The 26962-nt window shown below is 41.9% G+C and overlaps 2 protein-coding genes across 4 annotated transcripts; both read right to left on the bottom strand.

Moving 5' to 3' along the window:
- Positions 1 to 5: 5 nt before the first annotated feature.
- Positions 6 to 3832, bottom strand: LOC310989261 (glutathione S-transferase Mu 3-like). The gene is made up of 8 exons (XM_083976259.1): positions 3573 to 3832; positions 1953 to 2028; positions 1787 to 1851; positions 1588 to 1669; positions 1273 to 1370; positions 1077 to 1172; positions 589 to 699; positions 6 to 386 (listed from the first exon to the last, which is right to left on the bottom strand). Exons 1-8 carry the CDS (start codon positions 3606 to 3608, stop codon positions 291 to 293), a joined length of 660 nt encoding a protein of 219 aa, XP_083832385.1. The 5' UTR covers positions 3609 to 3832; the 3' UTR covers positions 6 to 290.
- A 2391-nt stretch (positions 3833 to 6223) lies between these two features.
- ampd2b (adenosine monophosphate deaminase 2b) lies at positions 6224 to 25924 on the bottom strand (the record flags this gene model as incomplete). Of its 3 annotated transcripts, none has more annotated exons than XM_083974966.1 (18): positions 6224 to 6439; positions 6557 to 6667; positions 7748 to 7921; positions 8015 to 8131; positions 8244 to 8411; positions 8523 to 8649; positions 9389 to 9552; positions 9682 to 9813; positions 9954 to 10148; positions 10251 to 10380; positions 10492 to 10581; positions 10732 to 10896; positions 11857 to 12020; positions 12163 to 12265; positions 12362 to 12430; positions 12529 to 12659; positions 12760 to 12884; positions 25813 to 25924. In XM_083974966.1, 18 exons carry the CDS (start codon positions 25922 to 25924, stop codon positions 6224 to 6226), a joined length of 2493 nt encoding a protein of 830 aa, XP_083831092.1. The 3 variants fall into 3 exon arrangements, with proteins under 3 accessions (XP_083831092.1, XP_083831093.1, XP_083831091.1); XM_083974967.1 differs by having other exon boundaries at positions 10732 to 10873; positions 11843 to 12020; XM_083974965.1 differs by having other exon boundaries at positions 11806 to 12020.
- Between the last annotated feature and the right edge of the window lie 1038 nt (positions 25925 to 26962).

A 26962-nucleotide genomic window follows, 5' to 3' on the forward strand; every position in this document is an offset into this window, starting at 1 on the left:
TGCCATTTGACATTTCTCATAATGTAATTTATTGTACAGGAGGTGGTGTTGAAATTCTGAAAGAAACAATCAATACAATATTTACTTCAAAAAAACGTCAAAAAATCTGTTTCAAAATGTTACAAAGAAATTAAGTGCTTGAAGTCAAATTAAAATGTCTACTCATCTCCACATCAGTACAAACTTGTCTTTTTTTGTTTTGTTTTTTTACAAAACTCATTCATGTAAAAAATAGATTGTAGTTGGTGTAAGGTGATATCGAGTCAGCTGCACTTGTGAACATTGTTATTTCACTCTTTCTTGTTTCCCCATTTGGCCATCTTGTTGTTGACGGGAGTCTTCATGAATCTGTCCGACTTCATGTATGCAGCAATCTTCTCCAGAGCCTATGGTGATATGATAGAAAGTCATTGTCCTGTCACCAAAAAACACTTGCATGCATTTCACTAGAACTCGGGTGAAGGTGGTACAAAAGCCATTCCACGTATACGGTCATGTCGCAACAACAGAGGTTATAAAAAGATGCAAGAGTGGTGAGTGTAGGAGGTTTTAGTGTTTATTTCTGAACACACAGCTGCACGTTCTCACCTCAAAACGGTCTAAGAGGTCTTTGAGGTTCTTGAAGTCATCAAGGCATGTAGGGTGAAACATCCTGTGTTGATCCAACAGCTCGTACATAATGAAGTCCACAAAAGTGATCTGTTGGAAAAATAAATGATTTTAACTAAATTTTGAGAAAGGTACGGTAAGGGCTCACACTCTTTGAAGCTGCACTATCAACAGTTTAATCAGAATGGTCAAATGGCTGCATGTGAGTGGTGAAAGCTAAAGAAAAAAAATAAAATAAATAACAATCATCTAGTGAACATAGTGGGGCATGTAGACACTTTTCAAACAATGAATGGTAATGCTGCTTTGTGTGTAAGCACGGCAGGCTATTGTCTGCTCACAGCTTCAAACAATCAGCCTTGGAATCTAATGTGTGTGGTTTTGCAGCTCTTCATTTTGTCCCATGTAGCCCATACAGATTTGTCTGTGCACAGGCTGTGCTTCAGTCTGACAGGTTGGTGCAATACCTTGTCGCCAGCAAACCACTTCCTGTCTCCCAAGAAAGTGGAGAACTGCTTCAGGGTGCCTTGCAGCTTCTCAAGGTACCCCGGCTTCAACCTGTCCTGTTGACAAAGAAGTGATGTAAGCATTAGTTTTAATTTAAATTAATAGGGAAATAACAAGAAATATTCTGCATCATTTAACTTTTTATATAGTACTTACGAAGTCAGTGTAGCACAGCATCACAAAGCCGTTTCTGAAATCCATCGACTGGTTCTCCATGATGTCCACGCGGACCTTCTCATCCTCAGTCTCACCGCCTGTTATCAGGTCAGATTTCAGGGAAACATTGAGGCAATGGAGGCTGAGATGCTACAAATGAACTATGGAGTTTAGTATAAAATTATATATGTATTTGAAGACTGACAAAAATATATTATTCACCATTTGGCAAAAATGTGGCCATACTGTTTGAAATGTTGACAGTGATTCAAAACTGATAATAATTTATATGTACAATGCACACACAATACTTACACATATTGTGCTTACGAGCAATGTATCTCATGATAGCATTGCTCTGGACGATCTTCCTATCCCCATCCTCCAGGTAGGGCAACTATGGTGAAAGGTTCATCACAATATCATGATCAGATGATGTTTTACACATGTCTGCTTTGCAAATAAATGAAAATTTAAAGTTAAAACGCCCAGTAAGAGGGTAAAACTCACTCACATTGGGAAAGTCCATTCCAAGTTTGTTCTTTCCATCAAACCAGCAGCTCTTGTCATAGTTTGGGGCTGCATGAAAGAACATGTGACAAATAAGAGGGTGTGCTGTACAGACACATGCATCACTTGTTGGGTTAAAAGTAAACCAGTTAGTTAAACCGATAAGTTACCTTCACCACAGACATAAAACTTGTCCTCGTACTTGGTGCCGGTATACTCCAGCAGCAGGCGTGCAGGCTGGGCAAGCTGTGTAAAGGTTGATAAAACAACACAAGTTACAAAAGTATGGAAGTTAGAAGTTATGAATTTTCAGATTTTTATTTTATTATTGCAACTTCGTACTTTCACCTTCATGACGGCCTTTATGTTTAATCATTTACAGATTCTTAGATTTCAAGTTGTGCTAGGTTGCATTTCCTTTTACAGCACTTGATTAAAACAACTGGGGTTTCATGTCTGGAAAAAGTAGCTTCACACTGTATCACCAACTCTGCACAGACACATTTTCATCAAGTCCATGCATAGTTGCAAGACCACAAACAGGACAGCAGTCTTTTGTTTGCATTTCTTGCTGTTACTGTGTACAGGGTGTGTCTTGCAGATTTGAACAAATATGTCAACACCGTTAAACCAGTTTCACGACTTAAGGCTACCAACAAAGTATAAAAGCCAACAGAACATCAGTAAGGATGACATGGCAAATAATTACCAAGTGCACTAACTTCGATAGGCTACTCCTTCCCACATGTCATTTACTAATCACTGAACATGGCCTACAGCTGGATAAACATGGTAATCAGATAGATTAGCTCTAGGTCTTATCTTATGAATGGGATTTTAGATGGTTCGGAATGGAAAACTCTCTATATTTGAGATTCTGGTGTAGAAACCTTTGGCCGTCCTTGGACTCTTGTAGTCACTAATTAAAAAGAAAAACTTTCACCACTTTTTTCACACACAGCTGAACCAGGAATGTGACTGCACGGTGACGTAATCCAATTATTTTTTGGGGGGTCTGATAAACGATTGGTCACCGGCTTCATCCAGGGCTTTTTCACATTATTACAGTGGCCCCTAACTTAAAATTTTAGAAGCGTAAGCAGAACATAGGGACGCAAACCGTAAATTGAATACCAACCAAATATTCACATTTCCTTTTAATTCATGATCCTCACACACATAGCCTGACACCAGATACTCTTCTATTCTTTGAGTCGCCCCCTCCGTTTCACCACAAGAAAAGTAGCAAATTGCACATGCGCAAGCAGATGGAAACATTTACTTTCACTGTCTCAATTTTTAAAATGCTCCCATTTAGAGGCAGCCTGGAGCCCTGTATTCAGCAGTCGTTTTAACTTGTTGTTTGCCACTTGACTACTGAACAACCCCGCGGTGGCTCCGCAGTGGCTGCTGCTCACAGTCACACTTCAGCCGGTGTCGTCGAGTCACACCGGCTCACGAGCACCGTTTTATAAACGTATCAACATCAAGTAAAGAGAGCACGTGCACTCCAGTTATGTCGACGTTACATAACCCTCAACCGGGCGGCGCTCGTGCTACCGTGCAATACATTATACACAAACACGCTCATACGTTACTACTTTTACGGAGCACAACTTTGTAGTACAGCGCTGGATATAAAGAGTCTGACAAATCAGTGTTACGGTCGGTTGCTCCGGAGGACGGTGGCTCCTGCAGCAGCTGCAGCCGCTTCACAGACACACAACAATGCAACAATGCAAACAGCAGCATCGACCTAATTCATTCAGAGTAGCGGCGGTCCAACTCACCCCGCGGATGTCCCAGTAAGCCAGTTTCATCGTCATTGTGAGAATCAACCTTCGGAGAGCAAACGAAGCGGACCGAGACTTTACGAGCTGTTCAGAGTCAGGACCGGACGGACAGAAAGAAAGGAGAGCAAAGGTGAGGAGAGCTCGTTTCACTCCCTGGTCTGTGAGAGGCAGAGCGGAGGAGGTGCATGGGCGGGGTAAATAGACTCAAACCGGGCGGGAATGCTCAACTCGGCTTCGTTTTTGCATCTGACAAAATTAAATAGGCTACAGGTAACTGGAAAGGTGCAAAGTCATGATGAGGTTGCAAGTCTAGACTTTCCCATGACACAGTGAAACCTGAATGAAAGTTAGCTTATCCACTAAAATAACAGTTCCATATGGATGAATGCAGGGATTACTATGGCCCTTCCTAGCTGTTTTGCCATTATGTGTTACACAACTCATTAACAATATAAAATGATGAATGTTCAACTTAACCTTAAAGATGGTCAAACAATAGCCTACACAGCTTTGACCCACCCATGTTTGCTCAGTGGTCTTTTCACATGCAAGCTCAGGAGCATTGTATTTTCCTATCCCTATGTAACATGCAACAAAAAGAAGATAGTTGATCATAAATTCAGCTACGTGTGTACCCAGTAGCCTACTCAGTCTCTAAAAAAGCTCTCTAGTAAAACAAAAATATACATATCATCTAGGCCTATATGTTTTCAGTCACTCACTACTAGACGCATAAAGTCTCTCTACATAAAGTCCTATGATAAGGTTAATAATACAGAATGTGTCTGGGAATGTATCCAGACTTTGGTTGGAAATTGGTTGTTCTCAGTCTTTTGTTGGACTTTCTGCTCACTTTGACCCAGAAGGTAATGAGCTGAATGTGGACGCTCCACAATGCATTCATTGTCTCACTTCTCATAATCACCCACTCCCTCACTCACATATTTCTGCACAAGTGCCACTAATGATTGACCTCAAAATGCAGACATTTACTCACTTTTTGACTATTGCAAATGGAAGAAAGGCAGTCACTTGAACATGAACAACATTTATTCTTCATAGACACAAATGTTATTAAATAATATTCCACAAACAGCACATATAATTCTCTAGGAGGGGCATGTAGTGTTTTTAATACCAACAAATAGCCCTACAACAACACCAGGACTAAAACTGAAGGCAGGAGGTTGAAACAGTTGGACAAGTTCACTTTCAGTTCTCTAAAATAGAGTTTGGCACTATTATGACCTAAACTGAAGGGACAAATCATCATGCATCATTCACTGGACTATGACTCAGAGATGTGTGAACCTTATATATATATGTATGAGTGTAAAGGACAGATGATTTGAAATCAGTTACAGTTCTGTAGAAACAATGTCACAAAATAAGACTTAGTATAATAGCATGCTACAAAGTTGTAGCACTACTGCACACCAGAAACAAATATTGACGTGCCTTCATGCAACTCTACTGAATCAATGTAAAGACTGTAAAAGAAACAGCAAGAATATCACAAGCTGTAAGAAACACGTTGGTAGTATCATTGACAGTAGCAGGAAAACTGGAGATGTGGAGTTGTCTACCAGTTATACAGCATGAGGTATTGTCCTTTGGATGACTCCACAGGAGAAAATGTCAACTGTACCAAACAAAAAAGAGTATGTACTGTAGTGTTTCTACTCGGACTAGAAAAAATAGCCTAAATTGCTCAAAAGTTCACGATGACGGTAGTCAGGAATGTAAGCAGGACTGGAGAAATACTGAGGAAATCAGTCGAAGTCCACCTCGCCCGCCACACCCCTCAATATGGTGCAATCGTCTCCTCGCAACAAACAAAAACTAAACAGCTGCTAAAATAATACTGTCATAACTTTGGTTATATTTCCTCTGTAGTACCAGGTGATATAATTCTTATCTAAACTGTTCAGGAACTGTTATGTATAAACCTACTAAATGCAGTTTAAAGGTCATCCTCACACTGCACTGTTGTTTATTTTGTAGTGTAAAAAGTGGCCAGATTTCGATATGTGAGGTCTATAAATACTGGAATCAGTAGTCACCATTTTTACAGGTAGAGAATAGATAGCACACATATTTCTCTCTGATACCCCGGCTTCCTCTCACAGTCCAAAGATGGACAACAGCACAAACCTGACCTCAGTGCTCTCAGTTAGCTACAGCCCTGTGTGTTTTGAAGAAGCTATTTAGTTTAGTTTAGTTTCTTCAATCAGTCAGTGTTGGATCCAGTGTATTTGTTTTATAAATGGGTTGAATAAATGCAAATATTATTCAGGGCTTATATAAAAAGAAATGCAGACTTTGTACAGAAACTCTGACAAAATGTGTTCAAACACCATGAAACTAATATAATCATTCTAAAATAAATAGATCAAGAGACACGGAGAGGTCACCACGACAAATTTAACACAGGATGACGACTTAAAGGATCCAAAAGACGTAAACACCTCAGGTACACAGATTGTAGGTCCTCTCTCATACTGCCACAGTAGCAACTCTTATCTTATAACAAAGCTTTTTTCTCTCTTTTCACAGGTATGATATGTTGAAATGCAAATCTGTACAAAGTCCTGATGTGAAAACAGGGAATGTAGTGAGAATTTTCTTTGTGTTGTTGTGCTGCTCGTTCACTTCTCTGCCTGCACGGCTCCCATGCACAGGCTGCCCTCCTCCTCGATGGTCTCCAGCTCATCCGTGCGGATCGCCTGCGTGATTAGATTCAGCTCCTCACACATGGTCTCGTAGCGGTACGCCAAGCGGATGTCGGGAACGTTGGTGCGTCTGATGTCATTACTCTCCTGTCCCTCCTTGATGTAGTGTGGACCAAGCCAGTAGCTCTTCACCTGATCCAGAGGAGTGAAATTAAACTGTCAGCAGAATAACAAACTGAGGAGTGGGCGGTGTAGTTGGAGACAGTCAAACTAGATATTGTGTAATGTAAGTGTCAGGATAACTGATACCTTATGGGAGAATCCACTCATCAGCACACTGTTTCTGGCCAGTTCACACATGTCACATGAGCTCAGCTTCCACACTTGAGCAGCGATGCTGTACTCCTCCATCAAGGGCTCCTGCACAGAGCCAGAAATCAAACTGACTGTTGAAGCTGACTCAGAAGACATCATTTTAATTCAGGGAAAAATACTGTAACATTTAGTGTTGGAAATGTTGTTGAGAAGAAAAACAGAACAAAACAAAAAACAGGCAATATGCTTCTTTTCCTCCAACTGAATTGTTGTCATAGCTCCAGACATTTTTTGCCTGACATAGTTTTGTTTGCCTTGTTTCATTTAAAGTTCAATAAAATTAAGGATTTCTGGTTGGTTGTTTGGCCCTTGTGGTTATTGTGTGGGTAAGAGTAAATTTGATTTAGTGATACATTTCTCACAGTTAAAATTAACCACTGGAGACAGACCTGCAACACAGCACACCCACAGATTTGTGTCTTTCCTATCCAGTAGATCTAGCAGCGTTATTTCCAATGAATCCTAATCTGAATTCCATCTGGGATGGACAGACTCTGGCAGCAAGGTTTTTTTTTTGACTCACATTTTATTTCTTTATTTATTTGCTTGAAAAAGGCAAAAAGGCTTGTAGGAGTAACTTTTGTGTGGGAGACATTTCAGCCAACCACACAAATGTGAAACAATTGTGTGTAACAGCTGTTGCAATGAAGATCCTGAGATCTTTTGCACAGATAAAAACCAAGAGACTAAGATCTAGGATGTAATTTGTCAAGGTTGCGTGAAGATTAAGGCCAAAGCATCCCATGGGTGTGAAAGATTAGTCGTACTGAAAGTCAGGCTTAATGTTATAAAAATCTAATTTACTTTGACTCAGAGTTTTAAAGACATATTGATGTTGTTATCTGTGAAAGAAAATCAGATTTTCTTTGATCAGCTGACATCTACTGAACCAGACCTACTGACTATCTGGCTCTGGCCAGAAGTCAAACATGCGTTAAAGCACGTAGCTCATACAGTTAAAGAGGATGTTGTTGTTCACTTGACTTAATCACAGTGATTAATAAAATATCTGACCCTTTCTCTTGTTACAATATTGACATTTAAGGATTAATAAAACATTTTCCAAACAATCTCAATTCTAAAAAGGAGGATGTTACAGATGTTTGACCGTCTGTGTACACTCACCTTGGTGAAGTGAAACTGCAGAGGGTCGTCTGTGGACAGAGACACCATGAGGCCTCTGGACAGGTACTCTGGCAGAGGGTTGCGATGGTAGCTGAGGAACAGGCTGTTGTTGCTGAGAGGAGACATGGCGATGCCGATCTGAGCCAGGTAGTACAGATACTGCAGCACGGGAGCCTGAGAGCGCATGAGGCATAAATGTTGTGAGTTTTCAACTTTTCCTCCTAAATTCTTGAAGAAGATGCCGTGATAGTGATACCGAGGTCTCACCTTCCTAAGCAGCAGCCCGTGGGATATGTTCTCTGACAGCATGAAGCCAGACACCAGGTGATGGATCGGCCCCGCCTCCCCGCAATGAGGGCGCAGGACCAGCGTGTGAAACCCCCGCTGCCTGGAAAAGAAAAGACACAGACTGTGACATCTTCTCCTCTTTCTCTCTCATACTGAACATGCTATAAACACCAACCAGAGCAGATTATAGCAGCTGAGTGGTGGTTACAAACCTGCGCAGGTGGTTCAGCACAGTCATGTTTGCATACATATAGTAGAGGTAGTAGGAATAGGGCGGGTTGTCCTCCTCGGTCCAGTTGACTGGCAGTGGACTGTCCAGGTTGAAGATATGTTGCTCTGGTTTTGACTCATCATCCACGCTGTCGAAACCCACAACCTGCGTGAGAGAGCAGGGGCAGATCCATGAAACCGCTGAATAAGGATCGATCGATTGAACGACTGTGAAATAACGTTAGATATTCATAAATCCAGAGGAGAGACTTCGTACGTGCTGGAGGAAGAGGTGCAGCTCTGGATGGCTGCCGGGGTCGACTGTGACCTCAAACAGAGGTGTGAAGATGTTCTCCAGCATCTCCTGGAAGTTGCACAGTTGTTTCTTTGTGTGGTAGACATCACTTTAAAACCAGGATGAACACAAAATGCTCAGTGAGTGATGCAAACATGTAACCGAACATTTTCTTTTTTACTTTGTGAAAGTCCTGCATCAAAATTGACCTAAAAGTCTACAAGAATTATTATTAGCTAAAAGCATTTTAAGTTTTAAAAGTTAAATAAATTATGAAAAACAGATTCAGAATCAGGGATTCTGCAACTTTAGACATTTACCTCATGGACCACAAACCACATATACATTAATATATATATAATGCAACAGCAACATTTACAAAGGCACCTTATTTACATTATACTTTTGCCTCAAAGAAAAAATTACAATAATTTCACCCAATTATTCATTTATCACCATGCCTGCATTGTAACATTAAAACGAAATGTGACATTTCCCAGATGATTATCATCACAAAAGTTACAGACCCTTTAATTCCTGTCCTCCTCTGTTATTACATTTCAATATGTAGGCTAATATTCATGTCTAAGTATTAAATTGCAGCATTTTAATGTAGTAGGTGCAGAAGCCTCATATTCGAGTGTGTGGTTTTATAAAGACTGCAATTTATAATTTCTATATTATTCTTTTTAATTATGAACTGATTTGTAAACTGATTCTATGTTTTGTATTTGTAGAACGGGAAGAGGAATAACATGGCAAAAAATAACGCGTAAATATTGTACATAAATCCATTACTTAAGTTCACTGCATGTATGTAGTTACTTTCCAGCACTGGGGAAACTCACAAGAGTCGTGGCACTTGCACAAGCCAGCGCACGTTGGTGGAGTAGACCTGGTGTTTGACGGCCCACTTGGCCAGTTTGTCCCACTCGTCTCTGGAGCGGCCGTAGATCGACAGCCTGAGCTCCACGTTCTGGTACTTGCTCTCCTCCAGGTCAGCCATCACCTCCTGAGAAGCAGTGACACAAGCAGTCAGCAGAGGGCGCCAGCTGCACATGCAGTCAGCTGTGGGCAACAGAGGACACTTTAAAGGCTGATTTTAAAGGTGCAAGTGATAGTTTAGGCATCGAGTCAGCACCTTGATGATGTGACCAAAATATTTCCCCTCGATGTGGTTGTCCGTTTTGATGAAGATCTCTCTCAGGATGGACTCCCCAATAGGATTGTATTTAGCATTGAACTTATCAAATCGATGAAAAGTGTTACGGTCCTGCAAAAAACAATTCAATGACTATGTTACATCTTTAGATAGATTATGTCATTTCAACATGGTGGTACATACTGTATCTTAACCAGGCAGTGCCTTTGAAATGATTAGCTCCTTATCTACTCCTCATGGATGTCACTTACTGCGTGCATGTCCAGGGTGTCCACACTCAGGTCAAAGGCTGTCAGGTTCATTGTCTCAAACACCTCCATCAGTGTCTGACCTTTGCCTCTTTCCACATGAACAATCTCCTTGGGATACTTCTTCATGGCCCTTTTGATAAAACGCAGAAGGTGCTTCTGGTTCATACAGGACGAAGCGTGGATGTGTGTGTCAACCTGAACAGGCAAACAGTATAAAAATGATGCACTGGACCCCGGTTTATGACGACAGCAAATGTTTAATTGAAAGGCCAAAGTAGAAACAGCTCTGAGGTTCACCTTACGGATATTGTAAAAGTCTCGATGAGGGACTTTCTTCTGTGCTGCCAGCTCTTTCATCTCATTCAGCAGGATGTGCATCTGGAACTTGGAGCTCAGATACTGCAGACGACGGTAGCAGAAGGACTTCCTGTGGCAATGGGAAACAAAAAAAAAAAAAGAGGGTTGTGCCATGCTGTTTGTGAGATGTTCTGAAAATGGAAAGTTAAACCTAACATACATGGTTTGCACTTAAACTCACACTGGGCCGTTGATGATGAGCGCCATCATGACGTTCATATCAGCGATGTACTCCTGCAGGTCTGGATATGGCAGATCCAGCTCTGTGCTCCTGTTAGCAACACAAAAGTTGAAGCACTGCTGCCAAACGAAATGTGCGAACCGAGTCTAAAAACAGACACGCATCCTACAGTAGCACACTACGGACTGACAAGATTAAAAAAGCATGCGTGTACAGAGCGATTCATCACAAACATCTCACTTTTCCATAGTGCTCCTTGTTGTGTACACATGCATGACGCCATCCACCATCTTGCAGCCGTAACCCAGGTCGGGGGGCATGCTGGCAGGGTCCTGGTTTTCGTAAGGGTGCGTTTCAGAGACAGGTGGGTGTACTGTGGCATCTGAGAGGAGACAGAATGTCACACTGTGTCACGGCTTTGGACGAGGTGACGGTGCACATGCAGCGACGGTCTGACGTTACGCAGCCCTCAACAGGCTGTCGCAGCGGCAGGCGGTGTAAACAGATGGACTGTGAAACCAGTGGGTGTGTCCGTTCATGTCTTAATCTGAGAGTAGAGCACATGGCCCATGACACGACTTGTTGTCATATTGACATCGGATTACTAATTGTTTCAGTGTCAACACAGCGAGTATTTTGATTCAAATTTAATATTATGATAATTATTTGGATTCATGTTACATTGTTGTTTCTTTCTGTCATAAAGCATCTGTTACATGTCTGTCTGTCTCCTAAGTTTCTTCTTCCCCTGTTGTGGGGAAGGATGTTGTATGCTGTATAGATGACTAAATTCTTTGAAGTAAATACATTATTTTTCATTAAGAACTAAACTGATTAACTTATTATTTTTGTTTTATGAAATATCCGCTGTATAGCTCAGTGGGATGAGCCAAAGTACAATATAGAACGTCTCTGGTTGAGCAGGCGCCCCATTTGCAGAGGCTACACTCCTCGCTGCAGCCGGCCCCGCTTCAAAGCCAGAATCTGGTGGCCCTTTGCTGCATGTCTCTCTGCTTCCCCATTTCCTGTCTCTTTCAACTATACTATCAATTAAAGGCAGAAAGCCCCAAAATATATTATATATAAAAAAAAGAAAAATCAAAAATATCAATCATAGGTTTCCCGGGGATCAAACTCAACCTCTGATTTGCATATTCAGAATCATCCACATTCAATATACGATGCTAGAAAACAAAATAGCAGCACTTCCCTAAATTAATTAATCATCAATCGATGATTTTAATACTCAACAACTGACTCTAAGTCAAACCAGGACCTCCTTAGTTTGTTTTTGAGTGCACACGGTGTGATTACATTAGTGTGGTGGTGTAGGTGTGAGTATGTGCTGCACCTGCAGTGGAGAACTCCTCCTCGTAGATGTCCAGGTCCAGGGGTCTCTCACTCAGCTCCTGCAGGACGCGAGAGGTGGTCCTGCAGAAGCTCTGCAGCGACAGACCCATGTACTTCTGTCTGATGAACAGAGCCTTCACCACACATTTGGCGGCGTCCAGCAGGTCTATGAAGGGAACCTGCATAGAAGATAGAAGAAAAGAAAAGGGAAGACAGAAGCAAAGCATAAAAACAAAATGGTAACTGTGTTTCGTGGTGCAATAAGAAAAATACTTCTACTTGACTCTAGTTCTCTGTCCATCCTTCCCAGCAGCGACTTACCCCACATTTCTCCTCTCCAGAAATAGAGACTCTCTGGTACTCTCTCTCTGGGACCTGCTCTCTCTCCAGCAGGTCATGAGCCTGGCTCTGCTCCTTCATATATCTAATGACAGATCAACAAATACATGACTGTTCCACTGTCTGCTCTGGTAGTTTAAAGGCTAATTACTGTCGACTGTAGCCGGGGGGCGACACTCACTCGAGGTCAGTGGCGCTGTCAGTCTTCATGAACTCCTGTTTGGCTCGTAAGAGGATGTCGGGCTCAAACCTGAGGACAGAGCTCACTGTAGGATCATCAGTGCAGAGTCCGACTGCAAACACGCTCTTTTGTTTGTATATTATCAACCATCTGCATCCTTCACTTACTTGACATCCTGGCTGATCTGCCGCTCAAGGCGCTGACGTCTCTCCTCTAGCTGTTCGATGGGGCTATCCTCTGGAAATTCATAGGGGGCGCTGCGCATCTCACTGTCCGCCAGGCTGCGAGAGAACAGCTCCTTCAAACAGACGCAAACACACAGTGTAAACAACATTATGAAAGCCGTGCATAAGCATAAAGTAAGGTTTAATTTATTAGAACAGCAGCTGAGCACTGACTTCGGCAATTTCCTTGTACTTCCCGTCCATGGATGTTCGCAGGTCAATGGATTGTTTCAAGGCCACAGGGATCCCAGGCAAGGAATGCTGGGAAGTGAGGAGGTGGCGGGCACCACGGAGATCGACTGGAGATAAAAGAGGGGGACAGAAAGGGAAGAAATTATCAAGTGATGGGAAAAAAAATGGCTATGGAGGAATAATCCAAGCTTTGTTTTCAGACTCAAAAATAGAAGAACAGCACACAAACTCTTCTAATGACGAGTCAGACAAGTAGCAGCGACTCATTTCTGTTTGGATGTTTCATAAAAATACACAGTTTTTGCTTGCAACAGCTGTGTCCCATTAACTGTCAATGAGCCTATCAACCATGGTAAAAATAGAAAATATCTTCTCCTTTCATCCCGCATGGAAAAACTGGGCTAGAAATAAACATGAATCAGATCAAGTAGCTCATGATGAGTGTAAAAAAGCTGCTTTTCACTTTGTGATTTTTCCATTCCTTCCACATGTAACTGATTCGCAGCGTGCGCAGCAGAAGCTTGTTGTTCCTCCGTCAGTCGGCCTTTGCACAACAGTGGAAGTCTGAGCTCAGCGGCCGTTTGTGCCTGGAGACACAATGGACCATTCAGGTGGAGAGAGCCCATCAGCACATACACCGGCTAATACCCTCCATTGTTGCCATTTTCAAGACTCACGTTTTACACAAGTTACTCAGTTGTCATGGAAAGACGAGGAGGGAAAAGGACAGGGGGGATGGTCCTTGGAAATAAGACAAGGACGGCTGTGAGTGGACGATGGGACACAAGGTCGTTAGCAGCGACGGGGAAAACCGACATGTTAAGCATTCCTCAGGGAGAAACGGGGACAGTGTAGAGGGGACAATTATGTCCATGCTGTGTTTCCCCTTCAAGAGTATATTTAGTCTCCCTGCAATGATATTAATCTTTCCCGTGAAACTACGCACCTGCCTCTGAAATATTCAGTATCCTGCTAAATATTTGATCCTGCGTGTGCTAGAGTGTCAGTAGGCCTGTTGTCTGTCAGTATTTATAGACCATACACACAAGGTCAAAGAGGGTATTCTGCATGATACCTGCAGGCTGACAATAACACTGTAAGGGGTTTTAGTACTGTGCCCCGTCTGAATTAAAAAGTCTGATTTATTTAACACAGCATGTCTGAGTCTGTCTGCTCCATGGGGACAGCAAAGGAGACCAGAGACTCCAATTAACTGGGCTGATTAGGACGAGACGAAAAGCTCCATTAAAAAAGGTATAAAAGCCTTTGGTGAGAGGCGTAAAGAGTGGTAGCTATGAAAAGAGAGGAGGAGACGGTGTAATCGCTGGCTAGACCCCCGTGCTTATCGCCTTCTGCTTAACACCGTCCAATCAACACGTCCCACTCAACACATAGGACAAGTTTGCCTGCACCAGGAGACCATCAACGTCAAAAACACAACAACACAACACAACACAACACAACAGTCTCCGATTAAAATAACTAAGCAAAGACTGAGGGACACATGCTTCTTCAGGGGGTAAATATTCAAAAGAGCCTTTCAGTGTTGAATAATTGATTGTAAACATTTATGAAAATGTATAATGTTTACAAGGTTCTTCATGTTCTTCAATGCGTCGCTGTGCTAATTAGCTCATGAGTCTGGTGGGACTATCACTTATTTTGCAGGTGAACAAAAGTAGAGTGATTAGATTTGCTTATTGTATTGTAGCCTGCTGATAAAAGCCAAATGATTCCTCGTTTCATTGAGAAAACAAGACTCATCACCAGCATTACTACTGACTGAGCATTGAAGAAACTCTACTGGACACTTTTGGTAAATAATGTATACAAGTAAGAATTGATACCATTAAAATAAAACTACAGTAGCTAACGAAGCGAGGCCACATGCTGCGAGAGTGAACTGTCCTCCGGCCTCGGCCAAGTGCACAAAGTGGAGCCACAGACAGGCGTTCCTCTGGTGATTAGAAGGGATACGTCTGTGCAATGTAATGGGGCAGCTAAGATGTTATCTCTGCTGTCGGTTTGGGGCATATCAATTTGCCGTGATAACAGCGGACAGCGGCGTAGAGCAGGGGAGGCGACCAGCAGCAAAGACATCATGCTGGGCCAGAGTAAAGCCGAGCCTAGCCAAGCCCACCGGACCTGGAGCTAATCCCCTAATGGCTGCTATATTTGGATCGGTAGCATCTATGATTATGTAACAACTCATCCCCCCACTGTCAGAGAGAAAACCACTCAGAAATTAGAGTCAGCCATGTTTCACTTGAATATATACGCCGTAATCTAGGCTGAAGCTTTTATTGATACAATAGGAGCAGGATTAAAGCAGCATGAGTGTTTACTTCAACATGCATGTTGAGTATCTCCACACTCTACCATACTTGAAGCTAAAAAACATGTTGAATCGAAGATAATGCAACACTAAGTCTTACACCGCTCATCCTTTCATATCCGAGCCTCAAAACAAGGTCACAAAGTATCAGCTTGCTGAGGGACTTCCACCACAGACATGTATTATTCAGCAGCAATACAGAGTATTGTAACTCAAATCGGACAGTGTGTGTAAAAGGTCCTCAGGGATGAGATGACAAGTGGAAAGTCATCTGAAGCCCAGAGGCCGAGGGGAGGAAGAGCCCCGGGGTCACCAGACATCCTGCTCAGCTTCATCCATTCATCTTCTCAGTTTTTATTTCCTGCCATTTTCAGGAAACTTGTTACAAATTCTTTCTCACACAATAAAATGATTTCACAATATCTCCATAAAATTGTCAGTGTTTATTGTTAAATAACCTCAGACTTTATCTCTCTTTTTATACATCATCAACCACCGTCTACCTGCTACCACTTTCCCATGCAGATTTGGTATTCAGCCCACAAAAAATGCTAATTACTCACAGCCTCTTAAGCAAATATGTCAGAGTAAAACCAATATGTACTCACAGCTGACACAAGTTTATGTACCGGGGAACGACAAATATGAACTAGATTCAGGATCTTGTTTTGCAAACTCACAGATAAACGCACACTACTTCTTCAAATCTCACAAAGTTGAGGACAGAGATTACAAAAAAAGAAAAAATCCTGTATCCACCTTATTCACTGGCTCAGCACCATGGATTTATGATCCATGATCCAATACATCTCTTCAACAAATCAGGTGCAAAACAGTTCAGTACTTTCTGTATAATGCTGTCAACAAACAAAGACAAGATGACAATGAAAACCTCCTTGTTAATGTTTTTTTTTCAGGTTTGGTAATGTGAAAAGTTTTCAATATGCTTTCATCCTTGCAATACCAATACATATTTCAATACTTCACTTAAAACAATATAAATATCTGCACACTCTGCCAAAAGAAAAGTGTACACAGATCAGCCATTAAAACTGTGTTTAATGTTAGGGCTGTTTATCCACGGCCCGTTTTAATAGTTCATGACTCGTTGGCTTGAAACATTATTCTTAATTTTAATAATTAGACACAGCTTCATGACTTAGATGCACTCAGTCAGAACATTAAAACCAGTCATTTGATCAAAGAAACATCAGAAATTCAGTGAATGGTTTAAATACTTAAGTGCTCTGGATAAATGTTGGTCATTAGCATTGATTGAAGAAAATTGAGCTCTATAGAATCATGAACATGAAAAAAATGCCAATTTTCTTATCATCCTGTTTTTCACAAGAAATTGTTGCAGACACACATTGGAGAATAACATAAGATGAAATCTGGCTGCTCATAGTCACACAGCGAGTGTCTTCCCCAAAAGAGAAACACACATGCACAGCAGGGAGAATGCAGCAGGATCTAACTCTGCTCCTCTAAAGCATGAGCTTCCTCCTCCAGCATCTCTCACTCGCTCTGCATCAAACAGCTGATGTTTCTCAAGACGTGTCATCCAAGTCTTTGGTTTTTGTCTCTGCAGCTGCATGAACCAGTGTCAGTTCTGGTCTGCTACTAGAAACTTCCTTCCTGTGTTTATCTCACTGCTCTCAGCAGGGTCAGCGTTACTGAATCAAAAATAGATACTGAGAATATGGAGGTAAAATACCCACTGGCCTTGAAAACAACTGCTCTCGGATCAGATCCCTCAGAACCAGGTCTAGTCAGCAGAATTTTTATCGATCTGCTCGGCCTGTTTGTGCACACTTGCACCTTTGCACCATCCTCAAAAGGCATGAGAAAGCTAGTTTGTGGGACAATGAGTCGACACACATTCTCCTCAGCACAGTAAATGCTATTACACAAAGCCGTCAAGGGACAGGCAGAGGAGAGTGGCAGTGACTGCGAAAGAGGAAAAGGAAAAAAGGAGGGGGGTGGTGGGGGAGGTTAGAGGGTTATTTGTGCTTCTTGCACAGGGTGAGGGTATTGGAGCGTACCTGTCTCCTCAGAGCCTGCGTTAACCAGCAGCTAGCAGGGCTGAGAGAGGAGAGAGAGACAGAGAGAGGGAGAGAGAGGCCGTCCTGGCAGGGAGATGGAGCATGCCAAACAGCAAACAGCCCAGGATGGTGTCTGCTGTCCTCTCAAGATGGGTTAAACATGATTGGAGGGAGCGAGGAGGGAGGGATGGAGAGAAACAAGAAAGAAACACTTCAAACACCCAGTCAAATAACAATACTGGAAAAAAAACACACTCTCATTCGCTTCCACATCAGCACACACACACACACACACACAGTCCAACAGTCATCTCCTCTACTCTCTTAATCTGTCCCTGTCATACATACAAAGAGCTGGTCCAGCAGATCCATGAACTCCCCCTCACATCCCAGTGTGTGACCCCCCTCTGCTCTGTCTGCCTCCTGGTTCAGGCCAGCTGTCGCTGCACTAGCTGCCTCTGGAGCTGATCCTCCTCATTTAAATGCCTCTGACATCTATCTGGAACGTACCACAGGAGGGAGAGGAGGCGGGGGGGGAGACGACGTACATCACCAGTGGATGTGGATCCTCCTGCCTAGAGTTTCTCTCACGGCACCCCTCTCTCCACTGCATTGTCATCAGTGCTGTGTTTTGCTGAGGGGACCATGTGTTCAGGCTGTTTGTGTCGTCCATGTGTGTGTGTGTGTGTGTGTGAATAAGATGGCGCTGCCTCAGCAGTAAGGTTTTTTGAGATGTCGTGGTCTTTTCTTTGGCAGCTGAATAGCGGCAGTCTGAGGGAGATGACTGTCTAATAAATGAGACCCTGCCTCCGTCTCCTCTCACATGAATGAAATTAAAGGGCCAGCACGATGTCCCCATTACGGATGCAGCAGCGATTTCTGGAACATGCCCTCCTGTGAAATAAACACGGAGCTGCGTCTATGCTAAATTAAATATCACATCAACAACTGACTGAGGTGATGCAACTTGGTGACAGAAAAATAAACGTTGTGAAATCCTTGCCTTCTATCAGCAGTCAGCAGTCATATCTCTCCCTCTTATTATACTTCTGCAGTGGATGTAAATTTTCTCTGGATGACAGCCACAACTGCATGCGCTGACAGCGGAGGGTGGAAAAAATGTGAGTGTTTCGATGTCTCATTTCAGTGGTTACACAGAGGTTAGCCTCAGCGATGAGAATAATCTGAGATTTTCACTTTTATAAGATTTGGAGAAAAACATCCGGTTGTGCAAGATGAGGAACACAAGACTTTGGTCCGAGCTGTTTACCAAACAAAGCTCCTGACCTTTAATTGAGTCAATGAAAAGATTTGAAAAACAAAAGCCTTTTAATGTGTGTCTAAAAGAGTTTCTCAGAGAAAGGTATAATTCATAAAGACAAAAGGCAATGCTAATAAAACCTGTGACTTATTTCCATTCAGCTAAGGAGAAAAATATGATTTTCAGCTCGACCAGTATGAGTTTGTATGAAGTGTTTGCTCTGATTATCTTATCTTCTATTGCTCAAAACTGTCCAAGAGTTCAACTCAAGGTGTCTCAACTTCCCTGATACATAATATGTGCTTTGTGCTGTTTTCTTACACTTTTCTGAATAAGATAAACAATGTGCTGTTTTGTTGTCATGGCCACAATTCTAATAAAAACACAATAACACAACACTACAACTACAAACTGTCTGTCTGTTTAGTGACATTTGTATCAGTCCACTGAGGAGGGAAATCTCAAAAAATGTGGCACAAATATATTTGTTTTCATTTGAAAAAAGAAATATAGGCTACAATTGGACACGTAGATAGTAAGTATTTGACTGGACTGGATGTGGTGTGAATATTCAGTGTTTACAGCAGCAACTTGGTGTATGTAGAACTGGATAAACTACAGTCTCTGTCTTTAACCAAAGGAAAGTAACACATTGTTTTACTAGTACATGACTAATCAATAAAACTGGTAGCTGAACAGCTGATCCTTTCTCAGACATATCAATATGTGTTTATATTTAGGCCTACATGAGGAATATTGGCGAATTGGTCGGTAACGATACAATTTCACTTCCTAATATGCATCAGCCCCCAAAATCCCATATCGGTCGGGGCCTAGTTTTTAATAGTCTGAGAATAAAAGCAAAACTCTATGGCATGTTAGTAACAATACAATCTGACAATAAGAAAAGATAAGATAAGATGGTCCTTTATTGACCCCACAGTGGGTAAACTGGCAGAGTTACAGGTAGACTATCACTAGATTGAGCCTTTATGGTCTGGTAACATTTTACCAACATTAAATTGTACTGTGTGTCCAAAAGGTCAGTACATGGCCAGTTGTTTTCCTGATCGTTTAATTGTAACATATAGTACAGCTCCAAACACTGTGTATCTACAATGCACACATAAACCAGCAGCTGAAAACATCAGTTTTGAAAAGCACTGTTGACAAACTGGACAGAAAAAACACAGAGCGCTATAGAGAGTCAAATGTGATTCGACTACAACCAAATTACCACTCTCTGCCTCTCAAGGTTAAATTGTTGTGGTTTTTCCAGGGTACAAAATTGCTTTCAAGAGGAGTAATCAAATTGTTCCGGGCTCAAGAGGAACACAACAAACAAGACAGTGATTCATCAGTGTCGCTGCACTGATTCAGAGCCGGCGCCCCCTGATGGCCGACTGCTGCATTGCACATCAACACCAGGGGACAGGCAGTGAAGGACCAAACACTGGAGACTGGGAGGGCCACCATTAGATATTAGTAAGATAAAAGGAAAAGTAGCGCCACAGCTTGAAGAAATTCATAAAAAATAATATAGTAGAAAAACATAGTTGTGTATAATGAGTGCTATGAAAGTTTTCATTAAGAAAAATGTCTCTGTGAAGGTTTTCACTACATTTATTTAGAAGTTTTCATTATTTAGATTTTTTTTTATTAATCACTTAGTCTACAATACGTTTTTTTTTTATTTTAAAGTGAGAGAAAATGGCGTTCACAATCTCTGAGAAGTCACAGTGTCGTCACAGTCCAATAACCACAGATTTTTAATTTACTCTCACAGATGACAAAGAAAAACAGCCATGTGAATTTAGGAGCAGATAATACTTCAATTATCAAAATAGCCAATTAATTTAATTGAGTAAACACTGTAGCTCATTAAAGCAGAAGTAAGTGATATATTTGTGTTAATATAAGTCTTAAATAGTTATATCTTCCGACAGCAATCACTTACATAGAGTGTTTGGTCTGAAACACGGGTCTGTCAGTCACTCTGCTCTGCTCTGAGTCGAGGAGAAAACATTTATCGTATCCTACAGTTTTTATCCAATGAGGAGAGAGAACGTCATGCAGGGCTGTGTGTGCAGCCAAGGGACGCCGTGAATGTGGCGACGTAGGGACGAGGACTGTTATGGTGCGTTCAAGGAAACTCGTGTTTTTCCGACCGTGAAGTCGTACCAGTTCGATCTGGTACGAGTTCACCGGTCGGAAGTTACGAGTGGCCGTTATAGTGACTTTCACCGGTAAAACAGGTCGGAAAAACACGAGTGGGTTGCCTGGAACGCTACAAAGTCGTAAGTTGTGACTTGAAGCTGTAATTTACGATTTCAAAAGCCTGCCTGGAACGCAGCATTAGCGAAAACGACCGGACCACTTACTTCTGCTTTAAGTAAATTAGATGGTAACTATAGCTGTCACACAAATGAACAATACACTGGTGAAGGAGTTCAAAAGTATCAAGTGGAAAATACTCATGTATAATACAAGTACCATGTTCTTAGGTTCAGTACTGGAGTAACTGTGAACTTAATTACTATATGTCAGAACAAAATGACTCAATGTGTCATTTAAATAAATAAACACACACGCTAAATGAGTCCACACACAATAAAACTACAAAGTAGCAGTTGAACTTGTGAGTTACACAACTAATCTTAAAAAATAGTTAAGTGAATCACATTAAAAGCTAAAACAAATCTGCTCCATCTTAACAACAACAACAACAACAAGTTGTCCTATGGAGCCTGGGCATGATCGATTTCTAAGCTGCAACCATGGACACCACGAGAGACCGCTTCTAATCACAGGGAAATTACAGCCTGGCTCAGTGTTTATTCTATTACTGCTGGAGAAACAGTTAAATATGTCAGACCAGAAATGACAGAGAGCAGGTTGACAGTGCCAGAATAAATATGACCCAGGCCCTGCAGCAGTTCCTCATCTACTATCACACATGGAATAATGATCAAGATGCTCTGGTAAGTTTGTAATGATGCAGTGTGTTGCAGGAGTCCAACTCAGTGGACTGAAACTACTGCATCAGACTAACGAATAAATCAATAAATCTCCTGTATACACATTCACAAAGCTTTCATCACTATAGATACCTGGGCGACCTCTGATTCCTATTGAAGAGGAGAGATCAATACGTTATGCCACACTGCAGTTCAAAAGGCTGTGATTCATCTCTATTAGCCAGAATTTTACCCCAAATCCAAATTATTTGAACATACGTATTACGTAACATATATTAACATAGAAGGTCATGATCAAATCTAAAAACTAAATAAAATCTGTGAGTAAAAGATGCGCTTTTTTACATCTTTGAAATCTGGTTATGCAACTTTCTCTCAAACACTTTTGTTTTTCGGTAGGAAGTCCCTATATTTTTGGCATCTATAATCAGTGTATAAACATTTAATAAATCTTTTGACTCATAATTTGGGTGTTCACAAGAATCAGTGTTCAGGAATATATTTGTTAACAATTTACACAACTGTACTGTATTAGGTATACAGTGGGAAGTTATCATAAACACACACACACACACACACCATCTATTTATATCTGATTACAACTAAATTATAGTGAGTTTTAACCTATTTGGTTTGTATAGCATGCCACTTACAGAGTGACTCAAAGTAATGTGTTACCAAAACAGAAAACTGTACCTTTAAAACAAGACTCTTCACAGATTGACGCTTTGCAAACAACAGCTGGCATCAGGTGTCTCTGCAGTGGGATGTTGGCGGCATCAACACACCATTATGTAGGAGCAACAATGCAACAAAGAGATGTGGTCCCACCCAGGGCACAAGTCCATGCGGTCGCTAACTGGCCAGATGTTCGTGCGCCACCAAGACGGCACAGGCGTACTGTAACTGTAGATGCACTCGAGGAGCGACCGACTGCCGGTTATCACTTGAAGGTGTGTTTGGGCCGAGTTGATCATTAATTACAATTTGAGCTATTATGCACCGTGTTTCAGAGGGGGGAGTGACAGGGCTTAACATTTAACCTGTCATTGCCATGTTTGTTCACAGCACAGACCCTGACATTGTGTGGGCCATGTAATGATGACACAGGTGTGACACAACCAAAGGAGGCGTGAACGAGGTGTGGGCGAAGTGCAGTGTGTTTAGAGTCCATCATCAACCTGCTGTTACTGTTTGAATGGCCATAAATCATAGTGTTTCTAATGTTTTACGCTCTTGTACAAGATAACACTTCCACACCACAACATTTCATATTGTTCTTTCGTAATTGCATGTTGCAGTATATGACAAGACAATAAAATAAGAAGCAAATCTGTGTTAAACTAGCCAAAGGTAAGAAAATAAAAATATCTGTACCTAACAATAAAATGCTACTTACACATATATAAATATTAATGGTCCAAAATTACAGCCTGCAAAAAACAGTGTATTTCATGTTATCAGAGCAGGGGTTCCTCCTCAAGACCCTGTTGAAAACTCATCTGTTTGTAGAGCAACTCCTCTTCTAACACCTCCCTAACCTTCACACCCTAACCTGCCAAACTAATGTACTATGAGCTCTCAGAGAATTTCCTCATCTGGTCTCCTTACACTTATTAGATACATATAATAACTGGTGCCTAGACCAAGGTCTCTTCCTGTGCTGAAGCACTGATGTCGTCCTTTACTTGTAACTCACTTTGGACAAAAGCGTCTGGCAAAGGAGTAAAAATAAATGTAGATAGTATTTTTTTTTTTTATGAACACATCTATTTACTTGTTCTGTACTATTTTTTTTACTGGGGTGTTAATGTTACTTTTTCGTAAGTATCAGGATCTTTCACTTCACTAAGTTCACCTTTTGATTTTGAAAAGCTCAAGTTTAATAAATTGGTGTGTTAGTCTATTATTTCCTGGGAGAGAGAGTGTTAATGCTTTTCATTTATATAATAAAAATGTCTGTTCAAGTCCCTTACTGCACAGCTTTCGTCAGTAAACATCTGCTGCTACATGAAGTTGTTCTCATTTGAGTTTATTCAAGTGGAACAAGTGTAAAACAACACGAATTGCAGAACAGACTAACTGCTGAGTGGGTGGTGGGCTAATCTCAGAACTACCTTTTTCACAGGCAGAGATGTGATTCACCCACAGTCCTTCCCCGCTATGTTCACTCCACACTCTGCTGCAATAATGTGCTCAACACCATGGCTCAGCTCTTCACACAACAACTGCACAAACGAGCTAACGGCTGTCTGATAGACATGCAGCACTACATTACGTGGATATGGGTTCATAACCTTTAAAGGAAGCTGAGCTGTGAATGATTCAATCTCGCTTAGTGCTGATTAGATCCTGCCGCAGCTCTACACATTGATTTCTCTCGGCTGTGCTGATTGATCAGTGGAGATCTTATTAGATTAGGTCAAAAGATCAGGATTGTTATTAGAACAATCTATTAGGCCAAAGCTCATTCAACATGGTAAGTATTAATTTAGACAATCATTAAGCTGACTACTGAAATGAGAGTAGTAGACAGAGGCTAAACAAATCAAAATAATGAAATCAAATAATCCTGCATCTGCAGCCTGTTTGCACTGCGCCCATTACTATTTACACACAGACTGTACTGTACAGTCTGCCCCAAACGAGGCGAGCGCCCTTTTGAAAAAACAAAAGAAAGAAAGATGAGTCACCTAAATGTCATCTTTGCTTACTCAGATGGTTCCCTGACCGCTTTAACAGCATCAAACGTGAATGTTATCTTAATGTGCTTCTGCAGAGACGTCCTAATCAAATCCTGTCAGCATCAGGACAGAATCTGTTCAGAGTGTCCGTTTCTTTCACATCTACAACAAAAGAAAAGAGAGAAAAATCCATCTCTGCCAAGTATAAAAGGCTATAAAAGCTTAACTATTTATTAATCCCACTCTGAGACTCCAGAGCAATTTGTGTAATAACCGCTGTCAGCTATGAGCCGTAAATGAGGGTAATCACAGGGACCATCTTGACTGGAGGGAGGGGCATAGTGAAGCACTCGGACTTCCAGCTGGGGTGAAAAAATCGATCTCTGCCTCCCTTGGCAGTCGCTGCAACGTCACAGTCATGGCACTGTTGTGTCACTGTCGTGACCCTGGTGGTTACATGACCTGGGTGTGGGAGATTTTTTTTAAAAGATACAATCTATTTTTAGGACAACGTTGTACGTGCATTATGTAATTTGGATGTTTTTAAAAATCTCCATTAGGGGGAGATTTTAATCAACAGCTTCAGGATGTCTAGAATAAGCAGTCGTGTCTTAATCCAGGGTATTAACATTCATGTCTGGAAAATCTTAAAGGACAGAACGTGCAGTGGGAACAAGTGAAATTATCTCACCTCATTTACATTTGGTTTTTTGCAAACCCTCAAGGACTGAATATGACTCAGAGTAATTTGTAACCAATAACATGATGTGAAGACACTGATGGTGTCTGAATAAAATCGCTATTTGCATGATGTTAATAACAGCTGAGTGAGCTCTTTTTTATGCTGGATTGAGAGATGACAGTGAATGAACAGAGGGAGGGCTGTTTAAATGGCTGGTATTTTGTCCTATGGTCATTCTACACTCTTTGTGGTTCAGATGAAAGCCTGATCAGTGTGTGCATACATCAGAGAGGAAGCTAATCCTTTCATTCAGCAGGGGATCAAGTCCTGAGGTACCAACCTACATATTATTCTCTCCAGGCCACATACTGCTCTCAGGCTGTGTGGAAAACACCATCATAACGTTTATCCAAGCAACACATCTCTGTTCTCAAGGGAAAAGCCTCCATACAGGACACAAGAAACTATTTTAGGTAGAGCATATTTTTTTCTTCCATCATAGAAGATGTTTTGAGAGACTGAGACTGAGACTGTCGTGACCCAAAGTGTTCCCATCTCATGGAAGTGCATACAGTATAATCCTTTAAGGTAAAACATGAAGACTGATGAAATATGAATTTTGCAATATTTCAGCAGCATGAAAAGGGTTTCCTACAGCACTGGCTAATCCTTTCGGCTTTGAGGATCTGGCTGATGCCGGAGAACGTACAATGTATTTTCAAAAATAAGCCTGGAAAAGAGGGATGAAAGAAAAACCAGAAGCCGGCACACTGACATGAAACTGCGGGGTATGAATGCTGAAATCAACCACACAGAGCGCATCCTCCTCTGCTGCACCTCCCTAATCAACAGGTTTGCATTTCCCAAAACTACTCGCAGACAAAAAAGTGCTGCAGCCCGTGTCTGCTTCTCTCGCGAGTGAAATTTACAGCTACTCCAAACATGAAATTGTACAAAAAGTCAAAGATGCACAGTGCAGAGCTTTACTACCTCAGGTTTAGTTCATGTGAGATTCTTCTCACTGTTCAGCCCCAGTCTCCCTCCACTCACCTGTGCTGGCTGTGTACTGCAGGCTGCCCCGCTTCCTGAAGGGGGAGAGGGGCTTGCTGCTTTTGGCCCCGGTGGCCCCGGCGGTGCTCCCAGGGGGCAGGTTGGAGGACATGTTCCCAGGTTGTGTGGTTCAGCGTGGCTCGGATGGGTAAAAAGGAGAGCTGAGTGAGTCAGAGCTGCAGAGGACGGAGCGTCGGAGAGCTACAGAGTGAGATAGGAGGAGGAGGAGGAGGAGGAGGAGGAGAAGGAGGAAGAGGAGAGGAGGTTGAACGACAGAAAGGAGAAGGAAAGGGAGGATGTGGCACAGATAACAGGAGCTTTAGGGGGTTTGATTTCTGTCAGCGTAAATCTGTGTATATGTGTGCGTTATGTGTGTGTATGTGTATGCTACGTGCCTGTGAGCAGGGATTTCCAAAGTGATTGGTCCAGTGTGGGGCTGCGGAGCGGAGCATCCCTCTGCAGCGAAACAGGCCCCGCCCCCTCAAAAAGACTCCCGTGCCTGAGCTGCAGCGCTCATGAAAGTGGGGGTGTGATGGAGAGGCTTGGCTTCCCCCCATGCCACGTACACACACACACACACACACATACAAAAGACACACAAACGCATTTACACGCAGGGTACAAAACACACAGTGCCAGCAGAGTGCAGTTCTGCTGTTGCCGTGACAACCACAAATCTGTGTGGGCAAACCAGAGGGGAGAAAAGTTGTGGTTATGCAATAATGATAACAAAAACACTAAAATATACATTAAACTAACTCAACATCTAACAAACCTTCAGTTTAATTTAGCATTTATTAGCATTAAAAACATTTGTTAATTTTTATTTCAAAAGCGTTGCTCTTTGAAGGAAAGCCTCCTTTATCTGACAGTCTGGGCTTCACTAATGTCTTAATTCATTTAAACAATGGTGGATATCTGTTCATGTAGTTTCATAAATGTGTGTAGTTATTTCTATTGTGTTGTCTGACACAGTGTGCTGCTAACAAACACATTCACAGTGGTTTAGAGGACACGGTGAAGCTTTGATCATCAGGCCGCCCGAGAGAGAGCCGTGACAATTACAAAACAAAACAAAAAGCACTTGGGCGCCCGGTGGCTCACCTGGCTCAACAGAGTGAAGAGCACAATAACAAACACCAGCCAATTT

This window comes from Trachurus trachurus (assembly GCF_905171665.1).
Source record: "Trachurus trachurus genome assembly, chromosome: 7".
NCBI classification, from domain to species: Eukaryota; Metazoa; Chordata; class Actinopteri; order Carangiformes; family Carangidae; genus Trachurus; species Trachurus trachurus.